A 21803-nucleotide genomic window follows, 5' to 3' on the forward strand; every position below is an offset into this window, starting at 1 on the left:
TCATCGGAGTTTGGTGTTGCTGTATGTGTTACGCTGCACAGAAATGAGCTTTTCCATACAGGAGGTGCGACTTTCATGTAAAGAGCTATGCCATGCGTTACTGGGAGGTCGGCCCTCTTCACTCCTGCAGTAGACATACGCCATGGTGTCTGTGCGGCTCTGGATGTGGGTGCTGCGCAGGAGGGACCGGCAGTAGTGGCTAATCTTCTCCACCCTATGTAGTATCAGGTTGGCTTTTCTATGGAGGAGAAATAAAAACAAAGCTCAGCATCATTACATCATTATACAAATGTAATTTAATTAATCTAATCACCAGTTAAGTCAAATTAAGTTGACCTCCAGAACTGAGACATACAGATGACACATGATAGTTCTGCTGGTAAATGTATAAAAGGACTTCAAGAGCTCAAAAGATTTTCACACAAGCCATGTGCAGTTGAGAATGATAATATTGGTAAGAAATATCTTCTGATCAAGCAGGGACAAAAATATGCCTTATTGCATTAATGATTTAATGATCATTCAAAGGGAGTGTTAGTGTGTGTCAGCGGTGCGACTGTGCTGCCAAAAAAAGCAATGTATATATATACACATATATATGTGTATATACACTACTCACAAAAAGTTAGGGATATTCGGCTTTCAGGTGAAATTTCAGGATGAACCTAAAATGCATTCTAAACTTTCCAGGTGAATTTAATGTGACCTTCTCTAAACTTTTGAATGTCCAACTGTTCAGTGTTTCAGTACTTTTTGCACAAGTTGCTGTTCTCTAACAAGAAGCTTAACAGCAAAATTCACAACAGGTTTGATCCATGAATCGACCAATACATTTCCTGCTTCAGTTAGAACTGGTATTTAAACAGTACTCCTCATCATGCTGTTCACATTCTGACATCATGAGACCAAGACGACACCTAACAATTGATCAGCAGCACCTTGCCATTGCGAGGCTTCAAACAGGAAGTCCTCAGACGGAGGTGTTCACTGAGCTTAGAGGGTCACAGAGTGTCATCAGGAGGTTGGAACAGTGATACAGAGTGACTGGAAGAGTCACAGAAAGGAGAGGAGTGGACGTCCTTTGGCCACATCCCAATTTATTGAGACACTGAAAATTTTTTGTTGTGGTATACCTACCACTGTTGTTAGATTTTCTTTCAATAAATTGTTTAAGATGAATAAAATTACCATTGCATGCTTCTACTTAAATGCCCTACTTTCATGATATAATATCACTGTAGCATTCACTTTTTACATTTTCCACATATTTCACCTGAAAGTCGAATATCCCTAACTTTTTGTGAGTAGTGTATATACACACACACACATATACAAACAGTTAAGCCCAAAATTATTCATACCCCTGGCAAGTTTTGACTTAAAGTTACTTTTATTCAACCAGCAAGTTTTTTCTTGATTGGAAAAGGCACAGGCGTCTCCCAGAAGATTATAAGACGATGTACAAGAGGCATCATAGTGGAAAAAAATATTTCTCAGCTTTTATTATAATTTATTAACTTTTATTATTATTATTTACCCTTCTCTATAATCAATAGAAAAGCCTTTATTGGCTATTACAGCAATCAAACGCCTATAATTGCTGACCAGCTTTTTGCATGTCTCACTGGTATTTTTGCCCATTCATCTTTAGCGATGAGCTCCACCTCTTTCAGGTTGGAGGGTCTCCTTGCCATCACCCTGATCTTTAGCTCCCTCCACAGATTCTCAAGTGGATTCAAGTCAGGACTCTGGCTGGGCTACTGCAAAACGTATGTTAAAACATATTAATGTTTTTGTCCGCTAACCATTTCTTCACCACTTTTGCTGTGTGTTTTGGGTTGTTGTCGTGCTGAAATGTCCACTGGTGCCCAAGGCCAAGTTTTTCTGCAGACTGCTTGATGTTGTTGTTGAGAATCTTGATGTATTGGTCTTTTTTCATGGTGTCGTTTACTGTGATTAGGTTCCCTGGTCCATTGGCTGAAAAACACCCCCAAAGCATTATATTCCCACCACCGTGTTTGACAGTGGGGATGGTGTTCTCAGGGTTGAAGGCTTCTCCTTTTTTACGCCAAATGAAGGACACATCATTGTGGCCAAACAATTCAATTTTTGTTTCATCTGACCATAAAACAGAAGAGCAGAAGTCTTCTTCTTTGTCCAGATGAGCATTTGCAAAGGCCAAGTGGGCTTTTGTGTGCCTTATCTGGAGAAGTGGCGTCCCCCTTGGTCTGCGTCCATGGAACCCAGCAGTGTGCAGTGTCCGTTGGACTGTTTGCCTTGAGATGTTGCCACCAGCAGAGCCCAGATTCACCAGGATGGCCTTGGTGGTGATCCTGGGATTCTTTTTCACCTCTCTCACTATCCTCCTGGCCAGCACAGGTGTCACTTTTGGCTTCTGACCACGTCCTCTGAGATTTTCCACAGTGCGGAACGTCTTGTATTTTTTAATAATACTTTGCACTGTAGCCACTGGAACTTGAAAACATTTAGATATGGCCTTATAGCCCTTTCCTGACTTGTGAGCAGCCACAATGCGCAGCCGCAGGTCCTCAGTGAGCTCCTTTGTCTTAGCCATGACTGTCCACAAACCAACTGCAGAGAGCTGCTGTTTTTCACCTGTTGAGTTGATTAAAACTATTCCCACTGCTGCTGTTCCCAATGAATCAGGGTAATCAGGATGCTTTAGAACAGCTTGGACTATTTGGAATGGTATAGAACTTTGGATTTTCCCATTGACTGTGACAGTTTGCAAAGGGTATGAATAATTTTGGACTTGCCACTTTTTGTTCAAATGTAAATAAAAGCTGAGAAATATTTTTTTTTCCACAATGATGCCTCTTGTACATCATCTTATTATCTTCTGGGAGTCATTTCCAATCAAGAAAAAACTTGCTGGTTGAATAAAAGTAACTTTGCCAGGGGTATGAATAATTTCGGGCTTAACTGTATATATATATATATATATATATATATATATATATATATATATATATATATATATACACACACACACAAAAAAGAAAGAAACAGGAAACGGACAAATATAGCATTGTGCCTTCATTTCCACCTCCACTGGCTTTGTGTCTGCACGATAGCACGGCTTTAAATGTTACCAGAATCAAAAGAATTGTAATGGTGTCTTTCCTGTTTCTCTGATGGGACTTGCAGTTTGGGTCAAAACTACCGCATCTAATTGCATTTTGAATTCTCAGATACTGATTCTGTTGAGCAAAACACAAGAGCCAGCTGTCTGGATTGACTGCAACTAAGAATATTGTCTCCAAAGTCCAGAGTCTGGGGCTGCTGTTTATGACATGAAGGAGCCATATGTCAGACCACCTTAATTTAGAAAAGATGCCTCACAACACAAACACACACAGACACCTATTCCGTAACTGCAAAACAGGGGTCCACCTACAGAATACACCTACAGTATAAGTATTCAATTCAAGGTTGTCAAGCTCATATGGATACAGAAATGAGGAAACCACACGCAGAGAAGGGCAAAATTCCATTTGTTTTGAAAGGCAGTGTCTGCTGAGCATCAACATCTGTCTTTAGTTAAGCAAGGAGTACAGACATCCTTTTCACTTATTTGCTGAAAAGGGGGGGCATTTTCTCATTTCCCTTAAATTCTTACGTCTGAAACAACAGAATACCAAACACATAATCAAGGGAGGCTTGCAAGTATGTAAGCAAAGGACAAATTAAACACATTTAGTGTCATTAATGATGAGAAACAAAGAAACTACTAATAAAAAAGGAAAAAAGACACATTTAAAACAATATTTCCACACAGCATTTCAGGTTGTAACTGAGGCAGCCACTAAGTCGAAGATTTGGCATCATGTGTTTCAGTGATTGAATCTAGGTAATTGATTGTGACACAAACACTGCTTCAAGGCATTGCGGCTCAGAACTAAAAACAACATCAAATCAAAGAGACTGATGTGTGAAAATAGGAAAAGTATATTGCAGTTCACGATAATACTTGTGTTTACAGAAAAGGTGAAAAAAAAGCAGTAACCAGGCATCATAGCCTGGTGAGGGAACAATACAATTATGAAAGAGCTAGTGTTGTGTTGTAACAATGCTGGTGGACATTTGGGGGCTCCTGGGATTCTGGGCTCCTGGAGGAGTGCTGACTGTGCTTACATTTCACTTGGCCATTCTTTTACCTTTTAAAAGGCACCACCAATAGAGCCTGCTTGTAAATTACCCCAACGAGGCTCAACCCTGCCAACTTCAGGCAGTAAATAATCCGTTCTCGCTCATCCAAACCCCCTCCCCCTCACAGCTGCCCACACACAAACACACCATCCGACCAATCCCCATATTAAGTCCCAATGGCCAACCCGTGCCTCCCACCCCCCTTCACCAATCAGAGGGAAGCATAATCTTCCGACAGACCAAAGTTATTCCACAATTATTATATTATTTATGGCTTGAAAGGAGTGCTTCCAGGCAGTGGGGGTGGACAAACCAAAACATTGGGCCGTAACTTAAGATCTCGTGTTGCTATCATCAATGCTGGACCAACTGCCTTGTCAGGCTCGCATACATGAATGTTTTTGTTCTATACTTTTTTAAAAGTATTGTTTATATTCTCTCCCTCGCAGTTTTGTTAGTCAGTGAGCTTCCATTTGTCTTCATGCAGTCATAATGTCTCGGTGTGTGTTCACAGGGCAAACAATCAATGGGGGTGTTCCTGTTAAGAGGGTCATGCTTGAGGGGATGTCGGAGTGGCATGTTGTGGATACAGAGGAGCATTTTTATGTGAAAGAAGAGGAAACGAAGTTGGAAGTTGAGTTAGTGTTAGCTGACTATCAAATTTAGTGTTTGGCTTGGCTGTCAAACACTGTTTTGGCATCACCATGGTAATGCGAGGAGCAACTGCAACCCCAGAGTTTTAACAGTGACATTACCCACTTGCTTTGCAGTAGAAGCACTTTGGTGAGGGGGGAAAAGGGAAAAAGAGAGGGGGGGGTGTAATTGTGCAATGGTGCTCCTGCTTAGAAGGGTTTCAGACAATGCCATGAGAAATGGCTTAATGGTCTGAATCTGGCAGCACCAGTTTAGACAGCTTTGGCTTTTGTTACGTAAGAAACCTCAGGGCGACTGTAATTGATCCTAAACAACAAAACAACATCATCAAACAAGACGACAAGGACACTCGGATAAACAGTGGCAGACTGGAAAAAACAAGGACATTGCTAAAAAAAAACAATGGCTTTACATTAAAGTGTAAAATTGGAAATATTTGAGACATCTTTTAAGCCTGCACTAGAAAACCGCTGTAGTCCAGATCTTCTCACCTTGGGCCAAGCTCATCTTCACTACGCCAGACAAAGTCTCCAAACTTCTCATAGTGGGAATTGTAGTGGTGCTGTACTCTGTATAGCAGTGGAGGAGGGATCTCCACCAGCGTGTTGTAGGCCATCTGCTGCTCCTTGCCACTGGTGTAGCCATTATACAAGTTGTACACCTTGTCTGCTATCTCTGAGAGGAGATTTGAGAAAGTCAGAAGAGAGACACAGAGATAGCGAGGGGCAAGAATGGATTTAACATGATTGAGGAAAGCAAAGAAGCAGATAAAAGTGTGTGACAACAGTTTGATAGAGAACTTCACCAATTTGGCATTGTGCTTCAGTAACATTGAGGGACTTGCAAGGGACAGATGGTGAAAATCAATACAGCAGATGCAGTGATATCTTGATTTTTAGTACCTAATAAAAGTCAAGCTCCAAATACTTCCCATTATACCACTCCATGCTTGTTGTAAAAATCACAATATGTAATTAAGAATGTGGACAAATTCAAAATTATAGGTTTGACTTGTAAACATGGAGAACATATAAAATATAATTGGGAAAAAAAGCAAAACTTATTATTATGTGTAATGGCAAAAATATATATTGACAAAAATGTACACTGTGGATAAGCAGACCACCCATTTAGGCCAATGGTCATTAGGTGAAAATGATGTAAGAGGTGAGCAAAAAATGAAAATAAAAAGAAGTGCACAAGGTGAGAGTACCCTCAGCTCGGCTGTCATCCACCATTGGACAAGACGTCCGCACTGAGACAAAGCTTGACTCGGAGTGGCTGCCTCGGCTATCCACTGCATAGAGAGTAAACCTGCAGATGGCAAAAAACAACAGACAGGTTTATTATTTGTGACTGACATCCCAACAGGCAAGATAATGTGGCAAAAGCGAGCAAGAAATATGCAGGAAAAACAGCTTGCAAGCCATTACCAGTGTCTTGATCAAGACATTTCAAACTACAGCTACACATACGATTGGCATAATGAGGATTTGGATATGCTGTCGAAGCCATTCAAATGGCAGTGGTTATCTGACTACCAATAAAAGTAAATAATGTATCTCTGACAGGCTTGTCGGATAATGGGCTTGATGAGATGGTGGTCTTGCTGGGTGAGATTACATTTGCTCATATATAACCATATACTTACATCACATACTTTTCCCGAAAATGTCTTTTGAACAAGTACCCAGGGATTGTTGGATTTAATCATCTGAAAATAAGTGCAGCCAGTGCCACAACAGCAGAGGAGAGAGGAGTAAAGGGGCATCTGGCTTGACTCCAAGCACTCTATAGGGACAAAGTTCCTCTCTGAAAATGTCAAACATCAGAATTTTCTAGGTTCCATGACAGACTTCAAGACCACTCAGTACCCTGATAAGATTCAACAGCGAACAGTTTAAGACAATAGGACACAAGAAATACTGAGGAAATATAACCCATCTCAAATAATGCAGGGCCCACACAGCTTGGAATAGAAAACAAATGACCTTTACATGTCCTTTTGAAAATGCCAATCTGTGTGCTTCTGAAACAAGAAGCAATACAAGGAGGAACCGGTCACATTGAATCTGAAAAAGGATCAAGGGTGGCACAGATTAAGCCATCAATATCCTTTGCAGCGGCAAGGAGAGAGGGAGAGGGCGGCAGCTGCTCTCGGCCATTGCCATTGCGGCCATTTGCAGTGAAGTTGATGATGGTTGAACTTTTAACTTGCTGTTGTGGCTCAGTGTGACCATGACAACCAGAGAAACCACACCAAGGAAAACACACAAGCAACGTGTCCTGGTCTCCTAGTTTCCTGAATAACACTAACCTGTGGATAAACGCATAAATTAAAACAAGGGTCTATTCTGTTTCTTCAGCTAAACTTGCAGTATAAATTGTGTCACATTGCTGACCCTTTTCTCTATTTTAAGCTACAACCAGCTGTATAGGCCACAGAAGACATTGTGACATGTCACCATAGGAAAATGGTGACATGTCAATGATGGCTGAGATGATTAGTTGCATCATTTGTAATGTTATTTCTACTATGACATGTGACAATGTCTGCTCTGATGGCTGCCTTTTAGCTACGTGATGATATTAGAATAGGCTATTTGAGTATTTTTTGGGTTTGCCGAGCAGGAGGCACTGATGTTGTCTGAAAACAACCTTTAAAGGTGCAGCGTGTTGGATTTAGTGGCATCAAGCAGTGAGGCTGTAGACTGCAATCAAATGAATACCCCTCGCCTTATCCCTTCCTTTCCAAACATGTAGGAGAAGCTACAGTGGCCGACCAGGATTCACGCTGCTTCGCTTTTTCTCTTGTTCTAAATAATACAAATGATTCTCTTATTATGTCTTATTCGTCTGCCAACCAGTGCATTCGTGCTACCTAATTCAAGCTTCTTCTTCAAGGCCCTGTTTGCCCAACTTGGGCTACTGTAGAAACATGGCAGTGCAACATTGTGGACTCCATGGAAGATAATTGCTCCATAAGTAGATATAAATACAGGGTTTCTTTTCAGCTAACAAAAGACAATCATTCTTAATTTCACTACTGAACACTACTGAAAACATCAGTATGAATACTATAGCAAATTGCGGTTTTCCACTTTTGTACGGTTCTCCCACTTTTGTACGGTTCTCCCACTTAAAAAGATGAGAGAGGCCTGTAATTTTCATCATAGCTACACCTCAACTATGAGAGACAGAATGGGGGGAAATAATCCAGGAAATCACATTGTAGGATTTTTAATGAATTAATTGGTAAATTCCTCGGTAAAATAAGTATTTGGTCACCTACAAACAAGCAAGATTTCTGGCTCTCACAGACCTGTAACTTCTTCTTTAAGAGGCTCCTCTGTCCTCCACTCGTTACCTGTATTAATGACACCTGTTTGAACTCGTTATCAGTATAAAAGACACCTGTCCACAACCTCAAACAGTCACACTCCAAACTCCACTATGGCCAAGACCAAAGAGCTGTCAAAGGACACCAGAAACAAAATTGTAGACCTGCACCAGGCTGGGAAGACTGAATCTGCAATAGGTAAGCAGCTTGGTGTGAAGAAATCAACTGTGGGAGCAATTATTAGAAAATGGAAGACATACAAGACCACTGATAATCTCCCTCGATCTGGGGCTCCATGCAAGATCTCACCCCGTGGGGTCAAAATGATCACAAGAATAGTGAGCAAAAATCCCAGAACCACACGGGGGGACCTAGTGAATGACCTGCAGAGACCTGGGACCAAATTAACAAAGGCTACCATCAGTAACACACTACGCCGCCAGGGACTCAAATCCTGCAGTGCCAGACGTGTCCCCCTGCTTAAGCCAGTACATGTCCAGGCCCGTCTGAAGTTTGCTAGAGAGCATTTGGATGATCCAGAAGAGGATTGGGAGAATATCATATGGTCAGATGAAACCAAAATAGAACTTTTTGGTAACTTTTTGGTCGTGTTTGGAGGAGAAAGAATGCTGAGTTGCATCCAAAGAACACCATACCTACTGTGAAGCATGGGGGTGGAAACATCATGCTTTGGGGCTGTTTTTCTGCAAAGGGACCAGGACGACTGATCCGTGTAAAGGAAAGAATGAACAGGGCCATGTATCGTGAGATTTTGAGTGAAAACCTTCTTCCATCAGCAAGGGCATTGAAGATGAAACGTGGCTGGGTCTTTCAGCATGACAATGATCCCAAACACACCGCCCGGGCAACGAAGGAGTGGCTTCGTAAGAAGCATTTCAAGGTCCTGGAGTGGCCTAGCCAGTCTCCAGATCTCAACCCCATAGAAAATCTTTGGAGGGAGTTGAAAGTCCATGTTGCCCAGCGACAGCCCCAAAACATCACTGCTCTAGAGGAGATCTGCATGGAGGAATGGGCCAAAATACCAGCAACAGTGTGTGAAAACCTTGTGAAGACTTACAGAAAACGTTTGACCTCTGTCATTGCCAACAAAGGATATATAACAAAGTATTGAGATGAACTTTTGTTATTGACCAAATACTTATTTTCCACCATAATTTGCAAATAAATTCTTTAAAAATCCTACAATGTGATTTTCTGGATTTTTTTTTTTTCATTTTGTCTCTCGTAGTTGAGGTATACCTATGATGAAAATTACAGGCCTCTCATCGTTTTAAGTGGGAGAACTTGCACAATTGGTGGCTGACTAAATACTTTTTTGCCCCACTGTACGTTTATACAAGGATGGCAGGGGCTATCATACATACGAGGTGGCAACCTGCTCATCGGGAGGTGTCTAATCGTTCACCAACACATGCACACACACCGAACACATCACAGCTTCAGAAGCAATTTGGGGTTAAGTATCTTGTCCAAGGACACTTTGAAATGCAGATTTGAGGAGTCAGATAAAACCGCTGATCTCCCGATTAGCAGACAACATGCTCTACCTCCTGAGCCACAGCCTCCCTCATGTTAGCCAAAAGTGCATATCCTACAAAAAAACTCAAGGCTTTTACTTTTTAAAAATGCCACAGTAAAGTGAATTCAATCTTTGAATAATTACAATACTCAGAACAAAAGTATTGCAGGGCCTGCAGACCCATGGTAAACCCAAACAGGTGATTTTACTTATTTTGGCTAATTGGACCTCTTCACAGGACTGTGTAGGCATGTCCAGACTGTGTTGATTGACATTTCCTTCCATTTCCAACAGTTAAACAAAGCTTTATAATGTACATTTCAGGTGAAGGCTTTCTGAATATGCACTGTTTTTCTTACTGCAGGGTAAGTTTTGAAAAAGTGATTTTAGTATTGAGAAATGTTTGTAACTAGTTATGAAAAACTGTAAGCTTTCAGCAGTATTTCCACAGAGTTACCACTGTAAAAACAACAGAATGACAAAAAGGAAACCACAAAACACAGTGAGACCAAATGAACAACTGAGATGGCATTTCAATGCTAAACACTTTTAGAAATAAATTAAAATAAAGAAATTAGGAAATTGTTTTTACAAAAGTTGCTTTTCCTCCTAAACCCATTTGCTTTTTTTCCTCATGTAATGTTTTTCGAGAGCTGTCCCAATATTGGCAAATGATTGTTTTGTTTGTAACATGACCTGTTTGGACATTGCTCACATAGTTTGTCTGGTCTTGTTATTCAGCAGGGTTGATGCGGTATTCCCCCAACAACCTCACAAAAGACGCACAGGCCTCACTGGCTCCTCTGCCCAGCAAAACAATGCTGACATGTTACAGTCACACTGTTTAAATTATGTGGCCACATAACGTGCAGATGGATACAATGAGGTGGGAGAGGGGAGGAGGCAGGAGGACAACGAGGCAGGAGTTTTATCAAGGCAATTTGTTAAAAGTTTTGTTTGGGACCAAGGATGCATGCTTGCCAGCCTTTTATTGCTGTTTTTGGTTGTTTAAATGGTTGGCATCAATGACAGGTACTGTTTCCCCTCTACAGCTCCTACAGCAATTACAAGATTATTATGTACTGTGATAAAGCTGTTTCTGCCAGAAGGTTAAGCCTCTCAAAGAGTCAACTTTGGAGATCTGCATTTTATTTGGGTAAAATAGGGATACCATGCTCATTTCTGCAGGGAAATTTGACATTTTACAGGATATGTATGAGAAACTTTACAACTTTTGGATCACAGTCATGCAAAGGAACCTTGGCCAGGGGTTCTTCATACTGTTCATGGACACAGATAGTAAAAAGGGTCTGGATGGATAGAGCGTGGTGTCTGAGCTCAGCACAGCCACTCAGTGATGATAAAGATCGCCTGGGAGAACAAAGTAACCAGCCATTGTTTGGCCTGCCATGAGAATGTCAAAACATCAAGTAACCGAATTGGCAAGACACACACAACCACTCCGGCCACCCACCACCCACACACACACATACACGGATATACAGATGGGTGACAAATTAAAGGAAAAAACAACATGAAGTGTCTTAGTATGGAGAAAGGCCACCATGAGCCTCCAGAACAACTTCAGTACTCCTTGCCATGTCTGCGGAATTCTATTGGAGGAATGAACACCATTTCTCCATAAAATATTCCCTCATTTATACGCACAACTTTAGGTATTACAAATGCAGCGGCTGGTGGCTCCTTCAGATTTTCAGCTTTATTGCTGAAAACGCGGACCCGGCTATCACTGTCCACGGCGATCTGTGACCGTCAGCTAGACCAAAACACCACAGTGGTTGATGCGACCACCCCTGGAGGAAAGAGAGGGAGCACCAGCCAAGCTAATCCAGCTGCTCCTGGTTAATGTCCAGCTGTGTGAAGGTGGAGTGGATGTGATAGGACTCGGCCTGGCCAAGCAACAGGAAATCAGAGACTGTTTGCGCCCACATCTTTACAGAAACCTGGCTGCTGGCTTCATCTCAACACCTAAGATGAAGCTCACGTTAACGCTACTACACTCGACAGGCAGGGTGATCTGAGCTGAAGGAAGGCAAGAAAACCCCAGTGGGGAGACAGATGGGAGCATCCATGGTGCTTGGTGGTCAGGTTTAGTGAGGGTTGGTGGATGGTGTTTCCCAAATGTTGAACTTTTAATGTGAAGATGAAGACCATATTTCCACCACCATCTGGTTGCTGCTGTTCACATTCATCCAGGTGAAATATAAAGAAATGCACTGCTTAATTATTTCCTGGGTGTATTCGTGTGTGTACATAATTAACTTTATATATTGTACATTTTTTAAATTTTTAATTATGTGTTCTGTTTGTGGAATGGAGGAGTTTCAACTTCCATTTCATTGTACAGCGCTGCATTGTATTATGATAATGTAATAACACTGACATCAAACTCTCTCTTTTTGAAAGAGAGACCTGAGTGCAGCAGACAGGAAGAAAAACATCGCATACATAGCAACATAGCCAAAAAAAGGATATACAGCATCTAACATATAGTGATATGATCTTTTATTTAGGTTTTTCCTTTAATTTGTCCCCTCTTTGTATTTTGTCTCTCCATTTATCTATCTACATGGCTTGCTTATAACCCAGCTCTGTCTATCCATCTTTCTAATTCCTTGTGTCTCACATCTATTCCAAGGCTGTCTGGCCGCACACGGCTCCTTTGGAAGTGGCTTGGTTTTGTCCCCGTGCCATAGTTTTGAAAGCTCAGCAAACAATGAAGTGGACAAATGGCAGATTAATGTTTGTGTAAATTAACAATGTTGCCATTAAAGTAACCATTGTCCTCTAATTTAATGAGACAGTGGAGAGATGGCTGAGGAAGAGATGACAAGACAGAGAGCTCGGAGACAGACAGAGCAAGAGAGGAGGAATGAGAGAAAGTGAGAGAGGATCAATTAGAGCAGTATTTTTGGCATGCCGAGAGAAGCCAGGGCAGTAGGGGATGCCTTTTCCATGACATCAGGGTTTGGACACACATCAGTTGAGCCAGTCCACAAATCAATCAAGGCCACAAAGAATTGTCTCTCACTGCCTGAAGAATTTATGGCAGCTTACAGTATCTCATGACTTTGAAATCCTCAGATCTAAGTGGCATTACACTGGTGCAACAGCCCTAAATAAAATTGCATTGCCTTTCATTGTAAATTAGAAAAATTAGCTCAGCTCTGAATGATCTCACTTGCAGATCAGCAAGACTCACAGTCCAAATGAATGTAATGATGACAACACCCCATTAAAAGTCATTCAACATGGTTTTAAATGTACGCACCAGATATTTCTGGAAACTGAGATTTTTCTTGAAAATTGACATGACCATTATTCCGACAATGCTTTTTAACAGCATTCGACAAAATCAAGGCGAGATCATCATATCACGATGTGGCTGCCCTGAGTGCACCTTTCAATCTTATAAAGATATTTGTCATGGAAATTGAAAAATCTGTTTTTGTCTAGTGCAAAGGTAATCATAATGCTTGCAAGCATGAGCCGTCATCAGCACGACAAGGATATGACTGCAGAGAGGCTGCCTCTTCATACTATTCACAGTAGCCAGCAACAGGAAGCACATTATTTTGACCTTCCAAATATGGTCAAGACACCTTCTGGTCTTAGTCTCTCATTGTTCTCATCTTATCCTTGGTTATTCCAGCTGTGGCTACTCCTTAAACTCTTTCTCACAGAAATCCCATCAAGATGTGTGGATACACTGTTTTTCACAAAACACAGCCTCACAGGAAAAAAACGGAGGCCTCAAACTCCTCTTCCAGACTATACTCACAGAACACAATGAGCTTTCTTTTATTCATACCCTAAACCACATCTATTTACTGTGAAGAGCCTGAACAATATATAGCTGTCAATAGTCAACTTACTTACTTACTTATTTGTAATGAAGATTTGTTGAGCAACATTTGTGCATTCATGTCTCTAATCATTCTTGAAGTTTAGAATGAGGAAAATGGTTTGCTGGTACGCTGCTCAAGGAGACTGATGTATGTTACAGCTTGAGATTGATGAACACTAATGTTAACCATACACAAGACGACAAGCAGGAAATGGCTGAGTCTTGACTGGTAAAAAGGCTAACCAGAGCAACAGCAGAGAGGAAAAAATAAGTACAGCATAATTTCAGAAGTTAAGGCATGCAAAAACATAGATGGGATGGGAAAGGAATTCAGACAAACAAGGTGTCTGGAGATACTGCCTCAAGTAGTGTAGAGCGATTAGAAGCAGCTGAGGAGCAATCAGGAAGATGCAGGGCAGCTGGGACTGAGACAATTTAGGGAAGATTCGGGATCTGTCAAGTGATGCAGAGAGCCAAGGCATGATTGTTTTACAGTACAAAGTATAACAAACCTTCCTAAAAAAACAGGAAAGAGCACAGAATCAATCTGATGCAAACATTCCACATTTTTATTATAGTACCTATTGGCTTTTTAAACAACTGGCCTCTTACTAGCTGTGACTACAACAGGGTGGTCCCCAGTTTCTGACTTTGTCTTGTTTTTTAAAAATTGTTGGACAACAGTGACATCTGTGCAAATCTGGTTACTTGAGCACTCATATGTAATTTTTGTTGTTTTTGTTCATTGCTGTACTTTCCTGTATGTATTATTCATTAACTGCAGTCTGTAAGCCAAATTGCCCCTTAAGGGGCATTAAACCTTTACTCTACATCAGTGAATTAAGACACCAATTTGATTGGCTCTACTTAGCTGTCTGGATGCACAAACTCAACACAAACACAAAATTACAGAATTCTAGCTTAGCACATGCTGATGCCGATAAAGGTTTTTTGGCATCAGTGGATTATAGCACCAAAAACTATTACATTGTATCCAGTATATTTTTAATCACTCTTAAAAAAGCAGCAGTTGAAATTAGTATGTGTAACTTTTCATAGAGCATACAGCATTTTGGTTTGTAGGCGAACATTAGGGCCATAGCAGCCTTGGTAATGATCAAGTGTAAAGCCAATACCCATAGAGGTCTTATCAGGCTCTTGATTAAGACAAGCGGAGTTGGCTGCAAACAGACCTGCCCTCAGACGTAATTCCGACGTAATTCTGCTCTTATCAGAGAAAAATAACACTGTGGAGAATGCCTAAACAAAGATAACACTGCTACAAAGCTGGAAATTAGGCTCCCGTTGCAGATTTTTGTGCCTGAGTTACAGATTAAACTAATAGTTATTCCTCCACTATTCGTCATCTACTGTCAAAGCTGTTAGAAAACTCAAAATCAAGGGTTTTTCACTAAATAGATGGTAATCATGTCGTTGGCATTGCCATCAGTAAATGTTGACGGCTTTTAGGATCTTTTATTCAATTTCTTTTATCATCTTAACTCCCTTGTTTAAATGCCCAGGTGAACAAGGCAACTAGAACAGTAGCCCCCCCCTGTCCAGGTTGTCACCCAAGGAGAGGAATTGAAGAGGGTGGACTCTTAAAAGTACAAAGTTCAAATCAGTAATAGTCCAAATTATTAAAAAGACTAGAGCTGACTCCAACTGTGCTGAATGTCTCTTAGTGAGTAAGTTCATTGAGGGGAACAAAAACAAAAAAGACTCACAGGCATGGCCAATAATTCTGATAGAACACAAAATTGCATCCATGACAGTAGACAACGATTTACATATGGATGTTGCTGCAAAGTGGCTGCGACTTCTAAAACGCGTATATAAATGCTTTATATACATTATCAACCCAAATGGACATTTGTGCCAGATGCAATGAAAGTCCCTTCAAGTATTCCTTCCATTGCAATCCCAAGAATAGGATGGACATGAAGTCACTGTGATTTTGACCTTTGACCATCAACATTTAAATCAGATCATCCAACCAATACAAAGGCCTTGTTATGCATGTGATGTAGCTTCTATCTCTCACCTGTTTCCCTGCTCTGATGGTCTTTGACACGACTAGACAATCTTTGCTGATTAAAGTTTAGGTTATGAAAGGTCCTCTGGTTCAATAATACAGTATGGGACTAAAATCTTTCTATTTCCTTCACTAATGTATCTCTTAGTTAGTGTGTTGTCATAGCAATCACAATGTGGATTTTTTTTTCTTTTACTTCTTGATTTGCATTTAATGGAAGCACCTCTACAATGCCAATGTTTGCAACCTTCAACTTATTTGTTTTTTGTTACTTGGACGGTACACCACATGCATATAGATTGGGGAAAACATAACAATATATCAGATTTCCCATAGCTTTAAATCCTGGCTGCGTCTTTTAGAAGAACAATGTTGAGGTTCCCAAAACAAACCAAGGCCACCAAATAGCAAGGGTATTACAAACATAAGACATCTAACAAAACCTGACAAGACAGTCAAAAGCTGAGAAGACAGTGTGTTTCATGTGTCCAATGACAGCCACAACAACATCTGGGTTTGGTCTGGTTCACCCATTAGTGCTGCTCTTGCAACTTTCTTTCAAGATTTAGAGGGAGGCAAATATTGCTCATAGGAAATTCACATTACAGAAATACCAAGTGAAGAAAAAAGAAAGGAAAAAGAATATTCTGCCTCAATTTGAAGACAAATATATTTATAGTCTGAAATGTCTGTCTATATAACTTACAATAAATTGAGTTAATAGAGAAATAGAGTGCAAACCTATACAACAGTCCAATTGCTTAAACTATTTAATACAATATAATACTATTTAATACTGCTCTATTTTTGTAATTATCATTGCACCAGCCCAATCAATAAACCAACAAAAACGTTTAAAAAAAAAACAGTTTATTGACTGGGCTGGTGCTTTTCATTCCTCCGTATATGTAAATGAAGTGAACAAAATATTAGAAACAAGTTTCAGAGTAATGCAATCCTGTACAGGACTACTCCACCATGCAGTTACTTTAACAATGTTTGTAAAACATGATGTACATAACTCTAACCCTAATGCGACCAACTCTAATAACTAATCCAATTTACTAGCAAATCCTCAACAGTAACACCAGCAGCAGCAAATATACTTTGCTGCCCAATTTTCATGCTGTCACAGTTTGGCTTACTATTGTAAATGCACGATTCTTGAGGGTGATGGCCATCTAATGACCTCAGGTAAGGTCTGTTTGTTAAATGACCACCAAAATCTACACAGAGTTGTCAACTTAACAGGGATCTTAACAGGGATCCTTCTGTATTCACTAAAACCATTTTCTCCTCTGACGAAAAAGAACATAAAAGAACGGAAGCATCCACCACTTCCACCATGGTGAGACTAAGTATGCTTGCCTGGTTAACTCGACCCAGCTGTTGTCCAGGAGTAGGTAACAAAATTCACCCCCTGAAACAAAATAACATTTGCAGTTGGAATTGTAGACACCCAGGGGAGGATGTGGTATTGCTGATATTTGCCCCGTCATTGCTGTTTGAGAATGAGGCAAACATGGCCACATCATAATGTTGAATGCAAGGTCTTTATATGGTAATGGGAAACACTGAACTCATAAAAATGTGGTCAGAAGAAGGATTAAGTCAATTGGTTTGCAATAAATTGCAAGCAGAGACTAAGAGCAGTGTCACAGAATTCTGTAAATGAGTAAATACAGGATTGCTAGATTTCTAGTTTTAATAATAGAAAATGTTTAGAAATAGCAATATGTTTCAAAATGCCCTACAATGAATCCTGATCCTGATTTGAATAAAAAAATGACTTGTTGTTTGGCTGATGGGAAAAATGGGAACCGCCATCCTCTTCTGCACTTCATAGACATATTGCCTGACCTCCACATGATATCAATCATGTATCAATCAAGACTGCCAAAAACACATGTTCTACCTTTAGAATATCAGGGAAAATCTCAACACCCCAGCCGTACCTTGCCATTGTGGTACTTTTTGCCTAACTCCACCAAAGAGACAGGTGAAACTTCCATAGAATCCTCCAAAAAAAATCCTCTGTGTTCTTCACGGCCATGGTGTAAGCTGGGTTCATGAGTTCCTTCAAGTCTCCTCTGCTCAGAATCGCCGTGGTTAGGCATTGCTGCCTGAATTGTGTCATGGTTTGCCATAACCTCGCCAAAACCAAACAGAAGTCTCTATCCCAGGCTTCACCAAACCCCTCTCACACAAGACCACTTCCTATGGAGACTGTGGGCTAACCAAGTCTCATAGCGTCCTTCTTCAGCCTAACAGCTTCTTTTACCACGTGTGTCCATCAACGGGATCTTGGGTTGCCACATAATGGCCGTTTGGCTACACCCAAACCATGTACTCCTTCTTAAGGAGTGCATGCTTTTATATGACTACAATGTTGAACGCTGAAAGCTCTTCTGGCTGCAAGATGGAGCAGCACGTTCCCTGTTCAGGGCAAGGTCTCTTTTAAGATGCTGACCATATAGACATTTGAGAGTTTTAGTCTAGCCCCTCAACTGAGACCACCGTGCCTTGATAAACCCTACTAGGAGATCCAGAGCACAGCAATAAAAGGCTCACAGAGGTACACAACACCACGATCAGATGGCAATTCTCTTCCAGCTTCTAATATATTGTATTTAGCTTCAGTAACACACACATTTTAGTTTTAATGCTCATTGTATTTTTACATATAAACACATTAAGATCTACAAATAATTCTGGACTTTCTATACTTCTATACAGGCGTGTGCAGGACCCTTGAAACTATTTCTTTACTAATTAAAACACAACACAATTCATGACCAGTGTATTCATATGGTGAAGAAATAAACATCCACAATTAATTAGTGACTCAACTGACTTGACAACTGAAAACTTGGCAAAGGGCATTAAGAGACTTACTTGTAGAGACTGTCTGGTTCCAGGCACTTGAAGACCACTGAATATAGCACAGAGTGAGGATGGTCTCCAATCCTCCTCCCGGCCACAACACAGGATGAACCCAAACCAGAGAACAGATCATCCATCAAGCTCAGAACCTCACCTGGTAGAGATGAAATTGAAAGAAAGAAAGAAAGACGAAATCTTAGACAAAGGTTATAAGGATGTTTTACCATCAATCATATTATTTGCCAAAAAAAGCAAACATATCTTCCAACAATATCATTCATCTATTGTTCTTAGTTAAACAATGTTATCTTTTGGTTCCACTGTGTTTCAGCACAGGAAAAACAATGCTGAACAACATAATCTTCATCATGGATGAATTTCTAAGCTTATCAATGATTGTCCCGTTTGACTGTGGTGTGGTGAATTTTACCTCTGCCTGGTCCAGTGGGAGCCATTACCTCAGCACGAAGCCCAAGGCTAAATTAAATATGACTTTTTACTGGCTGCAACCCCTACACACTATGTTTTAGAACTGTAAGAAAACAGGATTTCTTTTCTTTATAGGCACATGGTACTGTTACAATGATATCTCACTGAGCACCCTGGCGTCTCACAAAACACTACTTCACAAGTTGTGAAATATCTTTCATGTCAGCTTACGGGAAAGGCGAGCGACGCTCACTTGTTCATTTAGACACACACATACACGACGCCAGTTTCCAGTGCTCATGGGGGTGATGGAAAAAAGAGGGAGCTGTCAAAATAGTTTAAAAGCTCTCAAACTGTTGGATTTCCAACTATTTCTACACGAGGTAAAGGGCAGCTTAGTTTTAGCTTATGATACATGGGCCAACTTATAAACACAGGGAGTAAGTCTGGCTGGTAGGGCACAAGGGGATGGTAAGAAAAGGTTGCAGAAGAGAGGAAAAAGAACTGCACGAATGAATGATTTGACCTTTTCACAGAAAGAGCTCTGTGTATAGGAGGTTTCCCCAAAACACATTCCTGCACTGTTGCAGGATCGGGTCGGTCTCTTCAAGGTTTTACCTTTTTAAACATGAATTTCAATTTGAATTCATTTATTCTGTTGTTAAAACCTGCTTAGGTGTGCAAAACAAGTTGTCAATATTAATATCAATATATGTCCACATTTGCAATTTTAATGTTTTTGTCAAAATCTTGGACAATCCTCCATGGATGTTGATTGAGCGTGTTTGAACTATACATTTCAAGCTCCGATTCCCATCTGTTACCTTTCACTAGAAACAATGTACGTCATCACAAACTTTCATACTTCATTTTTCAACTTTCTCAAACCTCAAGGCCACCTGCGTAAAGTGTTTATATTTGGATAACACTTGGATAAATTCTTGAAAAGTATTCATTAAACAGACAGACAGATTATCTTGGAGTGTCAACAAGAAGCCAACAACAAGAAGCCAGACATTTCACATTTTCAGTACAAGTAAGGTCAATTACATTTTATGACATAATAACAAAGTCAGTATTGTTTTAGTACTGATAAATGTAAACTTGCGCAATAGAATCATTGCACTGTCTTCAAATTCAGTAGTGAGATTTAAATACTTTTCCATCATTGACCCTTTTTTATACCTTATGGTTTATGGAACAGATCTACCCTTCATTTGGTTGACCTCGAAATGTTTATTTTTTTTACCATCCAGCTGTGCCATCTGCTTTGCATTAGCTATTAACAAAATGTACAACTGGCTAATTCTTGACTGAATACTATGTGGATACTAAATACAGCCTAGAAATTACATATGCACACATATGTAATCTTGCCTCAACCTTGTGTTTTATCAACATCCATAATGAGGGAACATTTTCAATGAATGTATCTGCAAAGTTGGAAAAAGATCATACTGAACATATCAGTCAAACATTTAATAACATTAGACAACTCAAAGCACCTCATTAAGATTAGGGTAAGATTGTGGTGTTGGTTAAATATTAAAAAAGGTCAATGCAGACAGAACTCAAAATGTGACACCTGGTCATCTTGGTCAGTGTCCATCATAGAATAACCATTTCCTTGAGCATTTCCCTACATTTGGAATAAGGAATCCTGTAGTGCATGTGTCAGTTTCCAGGCATGGTATGGATACTCAACCTGCCAATACAGGAGAGGACATCAGTATCACAAATCTTATTTTGTCATTTGATCCACGTGGGTTTGACCACTATAAAATGTAGGTGGTCCAAGCCTACATACAGCACTATGGAGAGAACATTTGCTGCGCCGTAAGGGTAATGTTTCTGTGATTGTGATCCTGGTAATGTTTCTGTGATTTGTATGCAGCTTTTCTGCTGCTAGCTTTCACATTGATGTCCACATCTCTGGAAAAAATACGGTAACTAAAAGTTTCTCTTTTGACTATAATGCAAAGCTTCACTTAGGTTTTTTTTTTCTATTGTTAAATAACTTTCCTCTTTCTAATAATTGTAAGACAAAAATTATTCATAGGCCTACTCTCATACTTGTGGATCAATAATAGACTGTATTGTTTTGCTCTTTACCAGCATTGATGGCACAATCAATCACAAGGAAAGAGAATCATCTAAAGATATGAAAAATGAAACAAAGTGAATGAGCTGAACTGAAGGTGAAGGGTAGATTTATTTCTAAGATGATATTGGATCCACGAGTTTCCCATCAGATTTATTGTTCAGTAGCTGTGCACTCAGGTATTTAATTTGAGCAAAGGCTCCTGATGCTCAGAAGGGCTACACTAAACTAGAAACTCTTTAGGTGTGATAAAAGCATGAAATCAGTAACTTATAGCTTATTGTTGCCATTGTGCAGGGACAACCTGGCTCAGTGTTTTTAACTAGCTTCACCTTTGTCAGGTGGTTAGTGCCAGCTGTACTGATTCAGAATTGTGAACCAACATTTTATGGCATATTTATTGCCTTAATAACTTTTTTTTTGAATTTTCACTGTCTGAAAACTACAGGCAATGCAGAGGTGTTCAGTTGTCCTAATTTTCTTGCAGTTAGTGTATTAAATGGGCCAAGTATGTAACACACCAACATTTGATGGAACAATAAAATTTTCCTTGCAGACCACTTAATCATTTGTGGATAATGTTCTACTGTATTTACGATTGACTGACTGGTGACCTGACTTGCCCTGCGTTCATTACGGCTTTCAAGTCCATTCCCCTACCTTTTATTGCAGGCAACTACGACAGGAATGCCAGATTTCTGCTACTTCACAAAGGCTAAGTAGCATGGGCCCAAGTGGAGTAAAAGGAGGGGAGGAACGAGAAAAAATCGAACTCAGGGGAGA

General features: G+C 40.2%; 1 protein-coding gene across 1 annotated transcript in view; it reads right to left on the reverse strand.

Annotated features, from left to right (window-relative positions):
• The window catches only part of LOC139218828 (astrotactin-2-like), a 251718-nt gene continuing 229915 nt past the window's right edge, over window positions 1-21803 (reverse strand). The window contains exons 20-23 of the mRNA XM_070850535.1: window positions 18503-18644; window positions 6038-6138; window positions 5316-5499; window positions 1-238 (exon numbers count right to left, since the gene is read on the reverse strand). Of these exons, the coding sequence (XP_070706636.1) occupies window positions 1-238; window positions 5316-5499; window positions 6038-6138; window positions 18503-18644 (665 nt within the window). The remainder of the gene's footprint in view (window positions 239-5315; window positions 5500-6037; window positions 6139-18502; window positions 18645-21803) is intronic.

This window comes from Pempheris klunzingeri, chromosome 19 (assembly GCF_042242105.1).
Source record: "Pempheris klunzingeri isolate RE-2024b chromosome 19, fPemKlu1.hap1, whole genome shotgun sequence".
Taxonomy (NCBI): domain Eukaryota; kingdom Metazoa; phylum Chordata; class Actinopteri; order Acropomatiformes; family Pempheridae; genus Pempheris; species Pempheris klunzingeri.